This window comes from Oncorhynchus keta, chromosome 30, assembly GCF_023373465.1.
Source record: "Oncorhynchus keta strain PuntledgeMale-10-30-2019 chromosome 30, Oket_V2, whole genome shotgun sequence".
Lineage (NCBI taxonomy): Eukaryota > Metazoa > Chordata > Actinopteri > Salmoniformes > Salmonidae > Oncorhynchus > Oncorhynchus keta.
Window position 1 is genome coordinate 57,868,649 of NC_068450.1, and position 19,196 is coordinate 57,887,844.

Here is a 19,196-nt window from a genome sequence, read left to right on the forward strand (position 1 = left end):
CATTGGAAACATCAGTCTACCATCGACTGCTCAACCTGTTGTGAAGATGTCAGGTGTGAATCAAAACTTGACTGGTTTAGGCTACACTTCTACTGTTTAATTGCCTATACAAATAACAAACCTTTTTCTTTGGTAATCATCTTCAATTGCATATCCTAACTTTGGATTTCTTACCAGGTCATGGCTTAAGTTGTTCAGACATCTTCATATACACATTGTGGCTTAGTTGGAAGAGCATGACACATGCAACGCCAGAGTTGTGGGTTCGATTCCCATGGGGGACCAGTACGAAAATGTATGTACTCACTACTGTTAGTCGCTCTGGATTAGAGCTTCTGCTAAAATGTACATGTATAAATACTTATCATATACTCATCTCAGTTCCTCTGGGGCTGGAGCAAGAGCCGTTTATAGTGCTGGAAGGAGACAATATATGGACTTGATCCTGCCCTTCAAAGGGCTTTTTCATACACTTTTGGTTGACATTTTAGAATGTATCCATGTCAAAAATGTATTTGTTTCCCCTTCACTGTCTGTCATCTAGAATTTAAATGAATGAGTCCGCACACGCATTTGAATCAGGAAATCTCGATTTCTGCATAGAACAACCGTGCAGTGCAATTTCATTGTGGTTATGCAGTGTGCCTCTTGGCACAGCAGTCCCCCCCAGGGTATCAGGCATAAGCATCAGACCTCAGAATAAGATTAGATTAGATCTGAAAGTTCCAGCTCGTATACACTTTGAACCCTCTCACTTTGAAGCACTGAAATGGCTCAAGGTGGAAACAGGAGTCACTCAGATTAAATGGGGGCTTACCAACAAAATTGTCCACAACTCTGCCTCCAAATATCTAGGGTTGGACTAATATGCACTTTAAGCACTTTGACATGCAAATACAGGCCCAGCCTTAAGACATTTTAAGACCTTTGAACTATCCTGCTGACTTTTTGTAAATGTTCTGTAAATATCCGTTGCTTTTTTTCTCTCTGATGTTTCACACATTTCAATATGTGATCTTGTCATATTAACTATGCCTGCTGCAAAATGGAATTGCTTCTTGGGGACATTAAAGTAGTCTGGGTAATTATTTCAGCTGTATAAATGACACATTAGTACTTCACCAGAAGGAGCTCTTACTAACTTGGTTCCCTGCAGACTTAAGCTCGCCATGGGGGAAAACGAATGTGTGTAGTCTGCTGCTGTTCAGTGGAACAGTTTTACCAAGCTACCTTAAAACTCATCAGAGAATAGCTTCAAGGTGTCCCAAACAAACCAGAAAATAGTTTAAGAAATACCATGGCGGTTCGATTAGGGGTATTCTCCCACGAGGTGACTCTTAAACGGCCACCTCTGTACCGTAGATGTTGTTGTTGTAAATGGATTGCTGTAAATTGCATTTGTTGTCTTTAATTGCATTGAGTGCATGTGACGTGTTGGTCTTTCCCACCTGTCGCCTTGCTGAAAAATGAGGACCACAATGGAAATAAGCCATCGGGTTTTATAGTGTTTTTTTTAATCCTCGATTATTTTTGATGTATGTGATGTTGTCGCCATCTGGAGCAGCCTACTGCGTTTAACTACCCAATACATTCTATCAATCAGTCGATTAACAACTTTATCTTGAGTTGTACCATAGAATTGACCTGAAACGGGTATTCATTGGTTTTAATGGGCATTCATTTCAATCTAATATCTCGATGTGATTTGAGATATTTGTTTTTTTTCTGTTGATATTTGTTTTATATTTGTAATATATTCCTGCTTGATTAATAAGGATCATTGAATTTTGAGAGAAATGAGCTGACTACTGAAAATTACGCCAATTTATTAATCAAATATTTCAGTTTGATTTGACAGATCCCATTGAACACCAGGTGGCACCAATGTAACGTTTTTTCCAAAGGATTTCAGTCAACGACTTCATAAATGGGTGAATGAATCAATGTGCTGTGTATCCCATCTCACTGCGCACACATGTGGGCGATGGTATAAATGGTTCATGGTTATCTGCATGCATTTTACGGTCCCAATTTTCTCTCGTGGATTGCAATAGAGCAAATGAATTGCTTTATAGGCTAATTTCATGGGTCAGGCAGCAATCATAGGATCCTTTGTTAAGCACATCGGAAACAGAACCAAAATAGGCAACATTAAAATATAGTAGCCTACGTGTTTTTTTGTTGTGTGGGTAATTTAATTACAATAGGTCCTTGGTAGCCTGCCTAATACCTAATTACATATTGTCCCAAATGAACATAAATATATGTCAAGATAGCTACTAGAGCCCACCTCTGTTTTATTCTGAGCGTCTCCGGTGTCGTGCGTTCATATCCTGTTCTATTGAGTGCAACCCGTCCTAAACCAATATTCTGTGTATCATTTTTAAGAATAGGTCCAAATGTCTGCAAACTTGGAGCAACGCGCGGCACAGTAGACGCAATCTATATCGTGCTGCGCTTCCTTGCCTCACGTGTGCTCCACCTCGTCATGTAGCGCAAATTGCACTCTCCAAGCTTGAGCGAGTGAATGGGGAATCGCTACCCCATGCCAAAATGATGGAGGACTGGAAGAGGAGGATGCTTATCTTAATTTGAGAAAATCAACCCAGCTTATATATAAGGGTTCACCCTGATTTATCCCGGCAACACTAGACAGAAGACGACAAAAGGAGCGTATCAAGTCTACAGAGAAAGCGAGGAAAGGAAAATATGGACCTAACGGACCAAGGAGTACAAATGGAGCCGCTACTACCCTCGGTAAGGATGTCCCATAGGCAACCTACAATAGGCAACCATTGTGTTTTCACTGAAAAATGGATTTCATATCGTTGATTGAGACTGTCGACGTGGGGATTGAACACACCACCATAGACCAGCCTGTGTGTGCAATACATTTGCAATAAATCATTGTCGTATGTTATTACATTATAAAAATGACAAAACTGTAGTAGGCCTAATACAGGTAAGTAGGTTATAACCTAGTTTTATAGACCGGTTTGCCAAGACAACGGTTTTATCCCAAATATCGAGACATCGTAATGTTTGTGACGAATTTTTTAGTCTGGACCATCCTGTATCTTTTTGTTTGTTTGTTGTGCTGGACCAATAGACCTACATTAATATTGTCATCAAATTGGGCTAATAACATTTTCCGAATTTTTGTTGCTTAGTCTGCTACAACATCAAGTACCTACAGAATACGGTAATTCATCTGATTTAGAAAGATACGGCCGTCTTTATTTACCTATTACAAATGCCTCATTTTCTGTACATCCACTAATTTCTCCTCTAATGCCACAGCTGACACATTTTGTTTATTTGATAAAGGATGATGTAGGCCCATGTCTTTGTTGAGTCTGCAGTTGATGTGTCTGTGGTTCCAGTTCAATTGGTCCCTTGCTGGATTACTTCATGGTGGAGCTGATTTGGGAATGTCTGTCATCTCGTGAACGTTCATCAAGACCCCGAGTCAGACGCAACCTAAAATCACCGCTGATCACCAAAGTCTTCATAGGTAGAAGAACTATGGTGAAGTCCTATTCAGAGTCTGTCTGTCAATCACTGGTTATGATGCAAATAAAATAAGCCATTTAAGAGTTTTTGGACAGAGCCAGCTCCTATAATTAAGGACAGCTGTAAATTCACGGCCCCTTGCCTTTATGGTAGTTTACTACTAGACAGTGGACATCGGGCTCTTCTGATATCTGATTGGACCAATTAGGATCTATAGGTGTATTACTAAACTAAGCCACAGACATACACCACTCGTCAATAAGAACCCGAGGTTTCCTCTCTCTCACCCTGTAGGACATACTCTTTCTATGGTCAATCCTCGGCCATAGATTGATGAACCGTAATCTATACATGCTTCGGCATGTTGGACAGAGACCATGTGTTATTAAACGGGCGACGACACTCAGTGGTGTCCAAAGACTGTGCCTGTTCCAGCGGTCAGGTCCTGTTTAGCATTCCGGTGACGGCGTGTTGAGGAAGGGCCGCCTCAAAGCCAGGGAGAGGAGAAATAGGACTTTTGTTCAAACGCCGTTGAAAACATTGTTTTGAATAGGTCATTATAAAAAGAAAAACAACATTGATAAATAAAATAAATAAAAAACATTGATTAATTACATTGATAAAGCAGGCGTCTGTGTGAGCCTACTTAACCAGTGCTGTAGATTGACCACAGGTTGACTATGACGTGGGACGCTTTTGTTCACTGACTTAATGCAGAGTGCAGTGGCCTGTCATCATAACTCTTGGCTGCCTAGCTGTAGCTTGTTTCCTGATTCCCAATGCGTTGCCATAGTTGCTAAGAGTCGTTGTGTGGGTACGTGAGGTGATAGTAGGAGTGAGTGTTCTGTGGAAATCCTCACTGTATGACAAACAAAAAATGTCATGTAAACTTGTATTAGAAACCTGGGGACCAGCAGTGATTGCATAGCACTCAATGACTTCCAGTGTGAAGATGCGTAGCTAAGCAAGACTGGATTATGCATGGAAACAATGTCCTGTGGATTGATGTTGTACTTTGACCTTGTTACTTACAGGAACCAGGCCCCCAGAGCCCTCAGATACCTCAAGGAGACAAGAATGTGGTGAGTACTTCTGCTTTCATACCAAGCCAAGCATGCAGGATACGTCCTACTACTTTTGCTCAGTGATGCATGAGTCCTTTTGATTTCCACTACAGACAAGCCACTTCATGCAGCAAATGTGCAGGTATCCATTTAAAACCGTCTTGGTTACGAACGTCACGGAACATCCATCTGGCAAGCTTCCAAAGACCTGAGTCAGAGTTGAGATAAGAGCTCCACAACCAAGACCTTCACAGAAATCAGTCATTGACATCAACGGGAGACTTCAAGCAAAAACCTGAGTCAAGCGCACTGATTCCACATCAGAAATATAGATGCTGGCATATATTGGGCATAGGGAGGGTGTCGGGAGTTAGGGCTGGAGACAGGAGATGGAGAGTGTGTGATGTAGTAAAGATGGGACGGAATGTTGAGCCCTAATCCTAGACACAGTGAGCCTGGCTGGTCTTCTGGCTGGTCTTCTGGCTGGAGTGGATCCAGTGTGGACAGACGGGGGAGGTCTGTGGAGCAGGGTGGGTATAGCAGACAGAGGTAGCCCTGTTCTCTTGGACAAAATGTTCCTGGATCAGTGGGGCATCTCTGTCTGACTGGGTGATCCGACTGTGCAGAGCCAGCCCCACTGTAGCGAGATAAGTGCCTAGACCGGCTGTGCGCCCTTGGATGTTTAATTATAGCGGATAGAGGGAGCTAGATGAAGAGAGGGGGGGGGAAGATACAGCTAAGAGAGATGCTAGTGCTTTTTCGTCACATTTCTGATAGTTTCCCCAACAATCCTATTTATCATCCATGCCTAAATTGTTATTGATCCAGTACTACTGCCACTCAGAATGTATGTCATTAGGTAGTGTAGCAGAAGAATCGCTTGAAGCGCTGGATCCATTTCCAGTACAGCATGTTTCTGCCACAGTGTTCCGCTGACCATGCAGCACAGACAGAGTACAGTAGTGTCATAGGCAGGACACACACACACACACACACACACACACACACACACACACACACACACACACACACACACACACACACACACACACACACACACACACACACACACACACACACACACACACACACACACACACACACACACACACACACACGTGCGCAGGATGACTGCAGAGTAGAAACGCCTCATAACATGTCCCTGTGGAGGTGGGTTGGATCAGATGTGGCAGGTGCAGCGGTGAGAAGTCCTAGGGCTTTTCAGTTCGAACCCCACAGAAGAAGGGTCTGTGTGTGTGTGTGTTTTGCTTACCGTGACCTAGCTACAAGCCTCTCTTAGATAAGAGGGCCACAACACCACACAGCCCAGCATCGGTGATGTCAGCAGCTCGCTAATCTCACAGGGGATTGGTGGATGGATGCTTGTCAGAAAACATCGAAGCCCGTCTGGATCAGAGCTGGGCAGTCTGAGCGCTTGTTTGTGTTGCGAAGCTGCTGTCAGGATGAGGCTGGCTGGCATGGGGAAGAGGAACCGGTGAGAAGAGCCTGGCTCGACCTTACCGCCAATACCTTTAGCCGACAAACACAGGTTCTGTCCGGGGCTTGGATTCTGAGCTTCCATCTTGCGGTCTCTCGACCACTGTACAACCAAGAAGAAATCTCGGGCTTCCTTGCCCACACTGACGCGCCATGTTATCGGGGAGCTTGGATCCCAACTCCAATGGATTTAACTGCCAGGTACGCCTCTGGGTTTAGCCTGTGCCACCTGAGGGAGGTTGGCACATAGGGGGTGGCACAAAGAATGGGATGGGAATGCTGATGATGTTGAGGTGGCCTAAACTATTAGTTGTTGCGTCACAACATTGTTTGTGGTCATGTAAGAATATATCCTGATTGGCGTTTTAGCTCATATTTGGGGTTATGAAAGTATACCACTGCAGACTTATCATGCACACATCCACGTCATGATTCCTCGACAGTGACATTGGACAGAATCAATATGCAACATGATTGATGGATTGCAAACGGGCCATTTTACGCTTTCCCGAACGCTTTGGCAGATTAACAGTGAAGTCACTACAGGGCAGAGTGAATGGCTTTCAATTCAGTATTCTAGTGTTGGTTAATGCGATGCCTGATCACTGCTGTTGTTCTGCAGTAGAGGCTAGCTGTGCTGCAGATCTCCTGGCATAGGAAAAGGTCCCGAGGAGCTACTGACAGATGGGTCTTGAGCACTCTCATTTTGCGAGTGGTGGGAGATCGAGCTAGGGATTATACCCACTGTCATGAACCCGATTGATCTTTGAGAGAAGCAAATGACCTAAACTGACCTAAAGTGTTTTGTCTTTGTCCGTTTATGGCTACTTCAGAAGCATTGCTGTTTGGTGATGTCTTTTAGGTTTTGGATTAAAGGGTCTTGATGTCACTAAGTGAATAGGAAAGCCTGTGATAGAGAGGTATGGCTTCGAGAAGCTCTGCTGTGATGCTGATGCTGAGCACACTGCCATTGCCACGGTAACCACAGCCTTCTGTAGGGATCAGACCTGTGACGACGTCTGCCCTTATCCAATCAGATGGCTCTGGTGTAAGGGGCTCCGCCCATGCTAATCCACTAGCTGTAGCTATATAGGATCCCCTCGGCTTGAAACACATGTACAGTACTCTCATCCACATTAGACTGATCTACAGTCAGTAATCCTCTATCCAGTAGATGAGGCTTTGTGAAAAGTCACATGCTATATATGCTTCAGATTCACATAGGTGTTGTTGGTCAAAATAATAAGTAGAGATGTTCTTTAATGTATACCTCATGGCCTAGATATCCTATGAAGGTAAATGTTGATCATCTCCGTAGGTTCCGTGCGTCACAGAACTCCCTGAGAGACACATGAGGAATGTGGAAATTGGGTCACAAGGCTGGTGTGTGTGTCCTGGAAAGCTGTATTCTAACCTACCCGGCTTCCTGGAAACGGCTCGTGTGAAAGCTCCGGGGTGAAGTTTCCCCTAGGTACAGATTTAGGATCAGGGTCCCCTCCCCCAATCCTCACCTTAACCATTAGTGGGGGGAAAAAGCATAGCTGACCTCAGGTCAGCGTCGAGGGGCAACTTCACCCTACACCCGTGTGAACAGATAGGTCTGTGATTTTTAATGGCAAGGATATGGGTACATAACCCAGGCACACCTTTTGGTCAACATTAGGAGACATCCTCTGTGTTTATTGTTTCTTAATGAGTTCCATAATACTTCCTCCCCCTGAAAGATAACATCAGCAGACCACCTCCTCTAGTGCAGCAGCCAATCATATTGTTCTCTCTGCCGGAGGTCGACCTGAAGTCCCAGGATGTCATTATGATTTGTAGGTGGTTTACATTTTAAACAAAGACTTCGTTCACAACCGGGATGTGCAACCCTGGCCCTGGGGTTGCAGACTATGTTCTAGCAGGCTTTTGTTCCAGCCCTGCATTAACACTTCTGATTCAACTGGTTACATTTAGTGCATTATCAAACCAGTTCCTCTTCGAACTCAAAACAAACCAAAAAAAAGAATGTATTTCCTGTGCTAAAAATCATAATCTCCTTGAATACGGTAATTAGAATATAAATGCTCAAGGAAAAAGGAAATCTCTAGCAAGGTCCTAGAGTGGTTATCGAAGAAAGGAATGACACCCAGCAGTGTGTGTGAGAGTTAAAGATGAGAAAGGAAGTCATTTTAATCTGACAGTCATTTTTAAGGGAACTGAAAGTGTTGGGTGCAGTTTATTTGGGAACACATCAGTCGCTAGTTGAGACCTCTACACGCCATGCTCTTTGTTGAAAGCCATCCGACCATTTGTCTGTTTGATGAGAGCATGTCGTTAATCACAAAATTGGACATGAAGAGATTGCTACGGTTCGTACTGACCTAACATGTGAGGGGAACGCAGGTGCTATCGTTACACACACAGTGTGTGTGTGTGTGCTCACTCAGGTTCTATACTGAATAAAAATATAAACGCAAAATGCAACAATTTCTTCTTTTTTTTACTGAGTTCATATAAGGAAATATATTCATTAGGCACTAATCTATAGTTTTCACGTGACTGGGCAGGGGTGTAGCCATGAGTGGCCAATCAGAATAATTTCTCCCTCCCCACGCCTCCTCAGACGATCCCGCAGGTGAAGAAGCCGAATGTGGAGGTCCTGGTCTGCGGTTGTGAGGCCGGTTGGACGTACTGCTAAATTCTCTAAAACGACATTGGAGTCAGCTTATGGTAGAGAAATTAAAATTCAATTCTCTGGCAAAAGCTCCGGTGGACATTCCTGCAGTCAGCATGCCAGTTGCACGCTCCCTCCAAACTTGAGACATTTGTGCTGTTGTGTGACAAAACTGTACATTTTAGAGTGGCCTTTTATTGTCCCCAGCACAAGGTGCACCTGTGTAATGATCATGCAGTTTAATCAGCTTCTTGATGTGCCACACCTGTCAGGTGGATGTATTATCTTGGCAAATGATAACTCTTCACTAACAGGAATGTGTGCCAAAATTTGAGAGAAATAAGCTTTTTGTGCGTATGGAAGATTCCTGGGATTTTTTTTATATCAGCTTTTGAAACATAGGACCAGTGTATATTGCCTCATTTGTCATCACCTCCAAGCCTCCAGTGCTCCTTCGTGGCTCGTCCTTGTTACCAGTATCAGTTAGTACAGCTTAGAGTTTTGGTTAGATGGTATATACTAGTAGATGGTATATACTAATCTAGTGATTAGATGGTATATACTGTAGCTACGAAGTTACTTTTTCATAGCAGGTTAGAACATATGCAGCAGGTTAAGAGAATTACCTTAACCCTTATCCTAACCCTAAACTTAACCCTTACTTTAACCATTAGCCTAACCCTTATTCTAAACCTAACCATAACCTAAACAAGCAGTTGCTTATCAACAGATAGTTTGTTAGTAGTATGATGCTCTACAGATAGAAAGTCTGCACTATCCAAATCTGGACTGAATTAGGTTAGGAAAAGGGTTGAGGTTAGCTAAAATGCTCTCATAACCTGCTACAAAAAGTGACTTTCGGTGGTAGCTGTACTCCATCTAGTCACATCCCTTATCTAAGTAAATTAGCTTCCTGGTGGTCTGACCTCTCTCAGGAAACACTGACGGACTTAGCTGATTCCTAAGGTCACAGTCACACCCACTCCATAATAGTCCATTGATGTCAGAACTCATTAGAATGAGTGGTGGCTGGTTGGGATACAGACAACTAGGTTACTCTGGGTCAGTTGTCGTGTCCCAGAGTTGGGGGCTGATTTGGGTCAGTGGTGTATTGTATTGATCGGCTAGCTGGCTGGGGGAATGAAAGCGCCACCTGTGAAACTGTAATTCTATTCCGGGCCTCCTGCTGTTTGTAATCCGTAGAGGGATTTTGGTTTTGGAGGCTTTCGGCTTGATTCTTGTTTTTTTTGTTGCTTTGTCACTGTCACGGAAAAAAGCGACAAAAAGTATGATTTGACAGACAAAAATTGTGTTAATATTCACTTTTGTACCTTTTCACTTCATAAAGAACGTGTGTCCTTGATGTTTTTGGCTTCAACACAGGAAACCTGTTTACAGGGCTGTTTAGATGAGATGTTTTATTGTCACATACGCCGGATAGGCCCTGCAATAGACTGGCGCCCTGTCCAGCGGGAGTACTTGTACATCAATCTGCCTCACGCTACAGAAACAGGAGAGAGCCTCCTGCGCTATGGGCCATTCTGGCTCGGAACAAAGCTTACTTACTAAATAGACAACCGATACCCCTCCTATCCCACCTCTACCGCCAAATCTGTATATCAGCAAATATAAGCGTATCGGATGCAGTCCAGATTAAAGGGGGACTGTTGTAAACTTCAATTAAATAGTTTGATGAAGCTCTTCCTTGTCCCTGTTCTGGGCTCTATTTTCAAGGCTGTGTTCCAAAAGGCCCTGTACTGCACAGATGGTAGTCAGCTTGACAGGAAGGAGCAGGGTGCATCAGTGAGCAACACGTGTTTTATTTTTTTAAATGTATTTTACCTTTATTTAACGAGGCAAGTCAGTTTAAGAACTAATTCTTATTTTCAATGACGGCTTAGGAACAGTGGGTTAACTGCCTGTTCAGGGGCAGAACGACAGGTTTGTACCTTGTCAGCTCGGGGATTTGAACTTGCAACCTTTTGGTTACTAGCCCAACGCTCTAACCACTAGGCTACCCTGCCACAAGATGGGGGAGGCTGCTGTAGCCCTGAACTGAATACCAAACAACTGTACGTCTTTCTCCTCCTTTATCTCTGTCTGTCTCCCAGAGAGACACTTTAGGATAAGAATAAGACTGCGCTTTCAGTAAATAGTCAAATGACACATAATAAATCATGGATAATTGCTGATGGGAAATGCAGAAAATTCAGCTACATGCCATTTCTAATACATCTACGTGGAGTGCATAGAGTACAGGAGAGTGAGCCTTGGTGTCTAGTAAACAGAGAGGAGGGAGAGAAGCCATTGGCAGGCATCTTTCCAAGGTCAACCTTGAACTCGCCAAATGTGGAAATCAGATAGATGTCAACCTCTTCATCCTCCTTTGGTTTTCAGTCCAGAGCTACAGAAGCTTCCCCTTCCCCCTACATGATGTCAACTTCCTCGTCCTCCTTTGGTTTTCAGTCCAGGGCTACAGCAGCTTCCCCTTCCCCCTACATGATGTCAACTTCCTCGTCCTCCTTTGGTTTTCAGTCCAGGGCTACAGCAGCTTCCCCTTCCCCCTACATGATGTCAACTTCCTCGTCCTCCTTTGGTTTTCAGTCCAGGGTTACAGCATCTTCCCCTTCCCCCTACATGATGTCAACCTCTTCATCCTCCTTTGGTTTTCAGTCCAGGGCTACAGCAGCTTCCCCTTCCCCCTACATGATGTCAACTTCCTCGTCCTCCTTTGGTTTTCAGTCCAGGGTTACAGCAGCTTCCCCTTCCCCCTACATGATGTCAACTTCCTCGTCCTCCTTTGGTTTTCAGTCCAGGGTTACAGCAGCTTCCCCTTCCCCTACATGATGTCAACTTACTCATCCTCCTTTGGTTTTCAGTCCAGGGCTCCTTCCCCTTCCCCTACATGATGTCAACTTCCTCATCCTCCTTTGGTTTTCAGTCCAGGGCTACAGCAGCTTCCCCTTCCCCTACATGATGTCAACTTCCTCATCCTCTGGTTTTCAGTCCAGGGCTACAGCAGCTTCCCCTTCCCCCTACATGATGTCAACTTCCTCGTCCTCCTTTGGTTTTCAGTCCAGGGCTACAGCAGCTTCCCCTTCCCCCTACATGATGTCAACTTCCTCGTCCTCCTTTGGTTTTCAGTCCAGGGCTACAGCAGCTTCCCCTTCCCCCTACATGATGTCAACTTCCTCGTCCTCCTTTGGTTTTCAGTCCAGGGCTACAGCAGCTTCCCCTTCCCCCTACATGATGTCAACTTCCTCGTCCTCCTTTGGTTTTCAGTCCAGGGCTACAGCAGCTTCCCCTTCCCCCTACATGATGTTTCCTCGTCCTCCTTTGGTTTTCAGTCCAGGGCTACAGCAGCTTCCCCTTCCCCCTACATGATGTCAACTTCCTCGTCCTCCTTTGGTTTTCAGTCCAGGGCTACAGCAGCTTCCCCTTCCCCCTACATGATGTCAACTTCCTCATCCTCCTTTGGTTTTCAGTCCAGGGCTACAGCAGCTTCCCCTTCCCCCTACATGATGTCAACTTCCTCGTCCTCCTTTGGTTTTCAGTCCAGGGCTACAGCAGCTTCCCCTTCCCCCTACATGATGTCAACTTCCTCATCCTCCTTTGGTTTTCAGTCCAGGGCTACAGCAGCTTCCCCTTCCCCCTACATGATGTCAACTTCCTCATCCTCCTTTGGTTTTCAGTCCAGGGCTACAGCAGCTTCCCCTTCCCCCTACATGATGTCAACTTCCTCATCCTCCTTTGGTTTTCAGTCCAGGGCTACAGCAGCTTCCCCTACATGATGTCAACTTCCTCATCCTCCTTTGGTTTTCAGTCCAGAGCTACAGCAGCTTCCCCCTACATGTGTTTCTCTGCTCATTCCTATCAAGCTGACTAACTGCCTGCAGAACTAGGCCTGGAGATGCGTTTGTTAGCGTGCTTATTTCTCTGTGCATTTATGTATGTGTGTGTGTGTGTGCGTCCGGGCACGGAGAGCAACTCCCACCCCACGCTGGCTGCTCTGATGTCGTCACCAGGCAGAGAGCATGATAGGAGCTGATTTAATCAGTTCTGTGTATATCTCATCCAGGGTTAGATCCTGGGATTTACACCCCCCAAGGGCAAAAGGTTAGCATTTGTGGGGAGATGAAATCTGTGGCGGGGACGCTCTCTCTGCCGCTCTTCCATCAGTGTTCTGCAGCCTGCAGGAGATCCCGTCCCCAACATCATGCTATTAAGAGATAGAGACAGAAACCTGCTGCAGGCCGGAGATGCTGTGTCTCATTTGTCAAACTGAACAGAAGACACGGAGCATCACTCTGTCCTTCTATAGTGGTCCCGGCACAGAGAAAGACAGTTGGCGTTTATTGACCTATTTTCTCAACGTGTTGATCTAACGAGACTTCAACATGAGGTCATGAGCAAAGTCTCTGTTAAGATTGTGTTGTGAGCCTCCCGGGTGGCGCAGCGCTAGCTGTACCACCAGAGATTCTGGGTTCGAGTCCAGCCAGCCGCGACCGGGAGGCCCATGGGGCGGCGCACAATTGGCCCAGAGTCGTCCGGGTTAGGGAGGGTTTGGCCGGCAGGGATATCCTGGTATCCTTGTCTCATCCCGCACCAGCGACTCCTGTGGCGGCCCGGGCGCAGTGCACGCTGACCGGTCGCCAGGTGTATGGTGTTTCCTCCGACACATTGGTGCGGCTGGCTTCCGGGTTGGATGGGCATTGTGTCAAGATGCAGTGCGGCTTGGGTTGGGTTGTGTCTCCCGAGTCCGTATGGGAGTTGTAGCGATGAGACAAGACTGTAACTATTGGATACCACGAAATTGGGGAGAAAAAAGGGGTAAAAAGAAAAAATATTTGTTGTGGGCTCAGAGTCCTTTCCATTCCAACTCCCTCAGACCAGCAAGATAATTGAAATTTGATTCATTAATAAAATGAGTATCACGTAAGATGAATGAATGACACTTCTACTTCTGAATTGAACCGAGATTCATCTCCTGAATTCACTGAATTGAAATTGAATTGCCACTCAACCCTGAAGAGGATGAAAAGTATTTGATCAGACCCAGACTTTATAATAAGACATCATCATAGGTACATTTTCTAACGGGCTAGCAGCCAGGGAGCAGGAGGTGGGGGAATTCATTATGATGTCACTGAGAACGAGGGGATTTCCCAGGGGGCCGTGGGTCCTCCTGGGGATAGCAGCAGCAGGGTCTGCCCCCGGTCACCCTTCACATTTCTCCAAGGGTGGTCTCTTGCGCTCCACTCTCTGCTATGACAGCCATGCTGCCTGATAAATAGAATGGGTATACATGACAGTTTTGCCCTACATCAAAGGGACTCTGATTATAACATGGCTGATTAGGACGGACGGACGGACGGACGGACGGACGGACGGACGGACGGACGGACGGACGGACGGACGGACGGTCGGTCGTCTGTCTGTCTGTCTGTCTGTCTGTCTGTCTGTCTGTCTGTCTGTCTGTCTGTCTGTCTGTCTGTCTGTCTGTCTGTCTGTCTGTCTGTCTGTCTGTCTGTCTGTCTGTCTGTCTGTCTGTCTGTCTGTCTGTCTGTCTGTCTGTCTGTCTGTCTGTCTGTCTGTCTGTCTGTCTGTCTGTCTGTCTGTCTGTCTGTCTGTCTGTCTGTCTGTCTGTCTGTCTGTCTGTCTGTCTGTCTGTCTGTCTGTCTGTCTGTCTGTCCTGTCTGTCTGTCCTGTCTGTCTGTCTGTCTGTCTGTCCTGTCTGTCTGTCTGTCCTGTCTGTCTGTCTGTCTGTCTGTCTGTCTGTCTGTCTGTCTGTCTGTCTGTCTGTCTGTCTGTCCTGTCTGTCTGTCTGTCTGTCTGTCCTGTCTGTCTGTCTGTCTGTCTGTCTGTCTGTCTGTCTGTCTGTCTGTCTGTCTGTCTGTCTGTCTGTCTGTCTGTCTGTCTGTCTGTCTGTCTGTCTGTCTGTCTGTCTGTCTGTCTGTCTGTCTGTCTGTCTGTCTCCTACCCAGAGCTTGTCTGTCTGTCTGTCTGTCTGTCTGTCTGTCTCCCTACCCAGAGCTTGTCTGTCTGTCTGTCTGTCTGTCTGTCTGTCTCCCTACCCAGAGCTTGTCTGTCTGTCTGTCTGTCTGTCTGTCTGTCTCCCTACCCAGAGCTTGTCTGTCTGTCTGTCTGTCTGTCTGTCTGTCTGTCTGTCTGTCTGTCTGTCTGTCTGTCTGTCTGTCTGTCTGTCTGTCTCCCTACCCAGAGCTTGTCTGTCTGTCTGTCTGTCTGTCTGTCTGTCTGTCTGTCTGTCTGTCTGTCTGTCTCCTACCCAGAGCTTGTCTGTCTGTCTGTCTGTCTGTCTGTCTGTCTGTCTGTCTGTCTGTCTGTCTGTCTGTCTGTCTGTCTGTCTGTCTGTCTGTCTCCCTACCCAGAGCTTGTCTGTCTGTCTGTCTGTCTGTCTGTCTGTCTGTCTGTCTGTCTGTCTGTCTGTCTGTCTGTCTGTCTGTCTGTCTGTCTCCCTACCCAGAGCTTGTCTGTCTGTCTGTCTGTCTGTCTGTCTGTCTGTCTGTCTGTCTGTCTGTCTGTCTGTCTGTCTCCCTACCCAGTTGTCTGTCTGTCTGTCTGTCTGTCTGTCTGTCTGTCTGTCTGTCTGTCTGTCTGTCTGTCTGTCTGTCTGTCTGTCTGTCTGTCTGTCTGTCTACCCAGATTGTCTGTCTGTCTGTCTGTCTGTCTGTCTGTCTGTCTGTCTGTCTGTCTGTCTGTCTGTCTGTCTGTCTGTCTGTCTGTCTGTCTGTCTCCCTAAGAGCTTGTCTGTCTGTCTGTCTGTCTGTCTGTCTGTCTGTCTGTCTCCCTACCCAGAGCTTGTCTGTCTGTCTGTCTGTCTGTCTGTCTGTCTCCTACCCAGAGCTTGTCTGTCTGTCTGTCTGTCTGTCTGTCTGTCTGTCTGTCTGTCTGTCTCCCTACCCAGATTGTCTGTCTGTCTGTCTGTCTGTCTGTCAAATCTGTCTGTCTGTCTGTCTGTCTGTCTGTCTGTCTGTCTGTCTGTCTGTCTGTCTGTCTGTCTCCCTACCCAGAGCTTGTCTGTCTGTCTGTCTGTCTGTCTGTCTGTCTGTCTGTCTGTCTGTCTGTCTGTCTGTCTGTCTGTCTGTCTCCCTACCCAGAGCTTGTCTGTCTGTCTGTCTGTCTGTCTGTCTGTCTGTCTGTCCAGAACTGTCTCTCCCTACCCAGAGCTTGTCTGTCTGTCTGTCTGTCTGTCTGTCTGTCTGTCTGTCTGTCTGTCTGTCTGTCTGTCTGTCTGTCTGTCTCCCTACCCAGAGCTTGTCTGTCTGTCTGTCTGTCTGTCTGTCTGTCTGTCTGTCTGTCTGTCTGTCTGTCTGTCTGTCTGTCTGTCTGTCAGTCTCCCTACCCAGAGCTTGTCTGTCTGTCTGTCTGTCTGTCTGTCTGTCTCCCTACCCAGAGCTTGTCTGTCTGTCTGTCTGTCTGTCTGTCTGTCTGTCTGTCTGTCTGTCTGTCTGTCTGTCTGTCTGTCTGTCTGTCTCCCTACCCAGAGCATGTCTGTCTGTCTGTCTGTCTGTCTGTCTGTCTGTCTGTCTGTCTGTCTGTCTGTCTGTCTGTCTGTCTGTCTGTCTGTCTACCCAGAGCATGTCTGTCTGTCTATCTGTCTATCTGTCTGTCTGTCTGTCTCCCTACCCAGAGCATGTCTGTCTGTCTATCTGTCCGTCCATCCGTCCGTCCGTCCATTCATTCCTTTTTAATGCTTCTTCCCACAGCCTCTACACTAGAGATCTCAGTCAGACTGTTTCAGCTGTGTATGTGGAAACGGCTTTGCCTGTGTCCAACTTCTCAGATAATCAGTGAGCACACTGACACTGCCCACATGGGTCAGTGGACCATTCCTTGACGTAAATGAATTGACATCCAATATCACATTTACAAACAAATCAGCCTCGAAAACGTTTGTATACTTTCTATTGATAATTCCTTGATCTTCATCTGAGAAATCACCCTCCACATATGAGACGGTCTTATGTGATGTCTAAGCCCACACGGCCACAACCCACCCAACCCCCCCACCATCTGTCCAGAACGTTCCCATGATCCTCTAGGCTCAGTCACATGGGCGTGCATGTGTGGGTGCCTCCTCTCTTCAGCAACCTGGCCTGGGCTAGCCTAATCTTCTTCAGCAACCTGGCCTGGGCTAGCCTAATCTTCTTCAGCATCCAGGACTGGGCTAGCCTAATCTTCTTCAGCAACCTGGCCTGGGCTAGCCTAATCTTCTTCAGCAACCAGGACTGGGCTAGCCTAATCTTCTTCAGCATCCAGGACTGGGCTAGCCTAATCTTCTTCAGCATCCAGGACTGGGCTAGCCTAATCTTCTTCAGCATTGGACTGGGCTAGCCTAATCTTCTTCAGCATCCAGGACTGGGCTAGTAATCTTCTTTAGCATCCAGGACTGGGCTAGCTAATCTTCTTCAGCATCCAGGACTGGGCTAGCCTAATCTTCTTTAGCATCCAGGACTGGGCTAGCAAAATGCTTCTTTAGCATCAGGACTGGGCTAGTATAATCTTCTTTAGCATCCAGGACTGGGCTGGCCTATTCTTCTTCAGCATCCAGGACTGGGCTAGCCTAATCTTCTTCAGCATCCAGGACTGGGCTAGCCTAATCTTCTTCAGCATGGACTGGGCTAGAATCTTCTTCAGAAACCAGGACTGGGCTAGCCTAATCTTCTTCAGCAACCTGGCCTGGGCTAGCCTAATCTTCTTCAGCATCCAGGACTGGGCTAGCCTAATCTTCTTCAGCATCCAGGACTGGGCTAGCCTAATCTTCTTCAGCATCCAGGACTGGGCTAGCCTAATCTTCTTCAGCATCCAGGACTGGGCTAGCCTAATCTTCTTCAGCATCCAGGACTGGCCGTGTAGGACCATCTTTGATTGGTCTGTAGCCACAGTCATCTAGTCACGGGATGCGTATGTAATGGAATATTATTCCCTGTATAGTGCACTGCTTTTGACCAGCATTCTAAATGGAATGCAGAAAATACACAATCATTTGTAATACTGTCCAGATTGATCTGAACTGCAAAGATGCTTCATATATCATTTCTGTAGTATAATTTAGTTATGTTAATAAACTCTGGTTTCTTACCTGTGGGAACTGGGGGGTAGAGTCCAGGGCCAGAGTCATGGCCAGGGTTACTTCCAGCTGTGGGGTAGAGCCAGTCTAGGCACAGGGTTACTTCCAGCTGTGGGGTAGAGCCAGTCTAGGCACAGGGTTACTTCCAGCTGTGGGGTAGAGCCAGTCTAGGCACAGGGTTACTTCCAGCTGTGGGGTAGAGCCAGTCTAGGCACAGGGTTACTTCCAGCTGTGGGGTAGAGCCAGTCTAGGCACAGGGTTACTTCCAGCTGTGGGGTAGAGCCAGTCTAGGCACAGGGTTACTTCCAGCTGTGGGGTAGAGCCAGTCTAGGCACAGGGTTACTTCCAGCTGTGGGGTAGAGCCAGTCTAGGCACAAGGTTACTTCCATCTGTGGGGTAGAGCCAGTCTAGGCACAGGGTTACTTCCATCTGTGGGGTAGAGCCAGTCTAGGCACAGGGTTACTTCCAGCTGTGGGGTAGAGCCAGTCTAGGCACAGGGTTACTTCCATCTGTGGGGTAGAGCCAGTCTAGGCACAGGGTTACTTCCATCTGTGGGGTAGAGCCAGTCTAGGCACAGGGTTACTTCCATCTGTGGGGTAGAGCCAGTCTAGGCACAGGGTTACTTCCATCTGTGGGGTAGAGCCAGTCTAGGCACAGGGTTACTTCCATCTGTGGGGTAGAGCCAGTCTAGGCACAGGGTTACTTCCAGCTGTGGGGTAGAGCCAGTCTAGGCACAGGGTTACTTCCAGCTGTGGGGTAGAGCCAGTCTAGGCACAGGGTTACTTCCAGCTGTGGGGTAGAGCCAGTCTAGGCACAGGGTTACTTCCAGCTGTGGGGTAGAGCCAGTCTAGGCACAGGGTTACTTCCAGCTGTGGGGTAGAGCCAGTCTAGGCACAGGGTTACTTCCAGCTGTGGGGTAGAGCCAGTCTAGGCACAAGGTTACTTCCATCTGTGGGGTAGAGCCAATCTAGGCACAGGGTTACTTCCATCTATGGGGTAGAGCCAATCTAGGCACAGGGTTACTTCCATCTGTGGGGTAGAGCCAATCTAGGCACAGGGTTACTTCCATCTATGGGGTAGAGCCAGTCTAGGCACAGGGTTACTTCCAGCTGGGGGTAGAGCCAATCTAGGCACAGGGTTACTTCCATCTGTGGGGTAGAGCCAATCTAGGCACAGGGTTACTTCCATCTATGGGGTAGAGCCAGTCTAGGCACAGGGTTACTTCCATCTGTGGGGTAGAGCCAATCTAGGCACAGGGTTACTTCCATCTGTGGGGTAGAGCCAGTCTAGGCACAGGGTTACTTCCAGCTGGGGGTAGAGCCAATCTAGGCACAGGGTTACTTCCATCTGTGGGGTAGAGCCAATCTAGGCA

The 19,196-nt window shown here is 46.9% G+C and overlaps 1 protein-coding gene across 4 annotated transcripts in view; it reads left to right on the plus strand.

Annotated features, from left to right (window-relative positions):
• Positions 1–2,346: 2,346 nt before the first annotated feature.
• The window catches only part of LOC118363811 (sodium-driven chloride bicarbonate exchanger-like), a 52,559-nt gene continuing 35,709 nt past the window's right edge, over positions 2,347–19,196 (plus strand). Inside the window, exons 1-2 of one of the 4 annotated variants that reach the window (XM_052488644.1) lie at positions 2,347–2,757; positions 4,548–4,595. In XM_052488644.1, coding sequence (XP_052344604.1) covers positions 2,710–2,757; positions 4,548–4,595 — 96 coding nt within the window. In that variant the 5' untranslated portion in view covers positions 2,347–2,709. Of the gene's footprint in view, positions 2,758–4,185; positions 4,328–4,547; positions 4,596–5,637; positions 6,276–19,196 lie in introns of those variants that run through there. The other 3 variants (XM_052488645.1, XM_052488647.1, XM_052488646.1) reach the window with 3 other exon arrangements.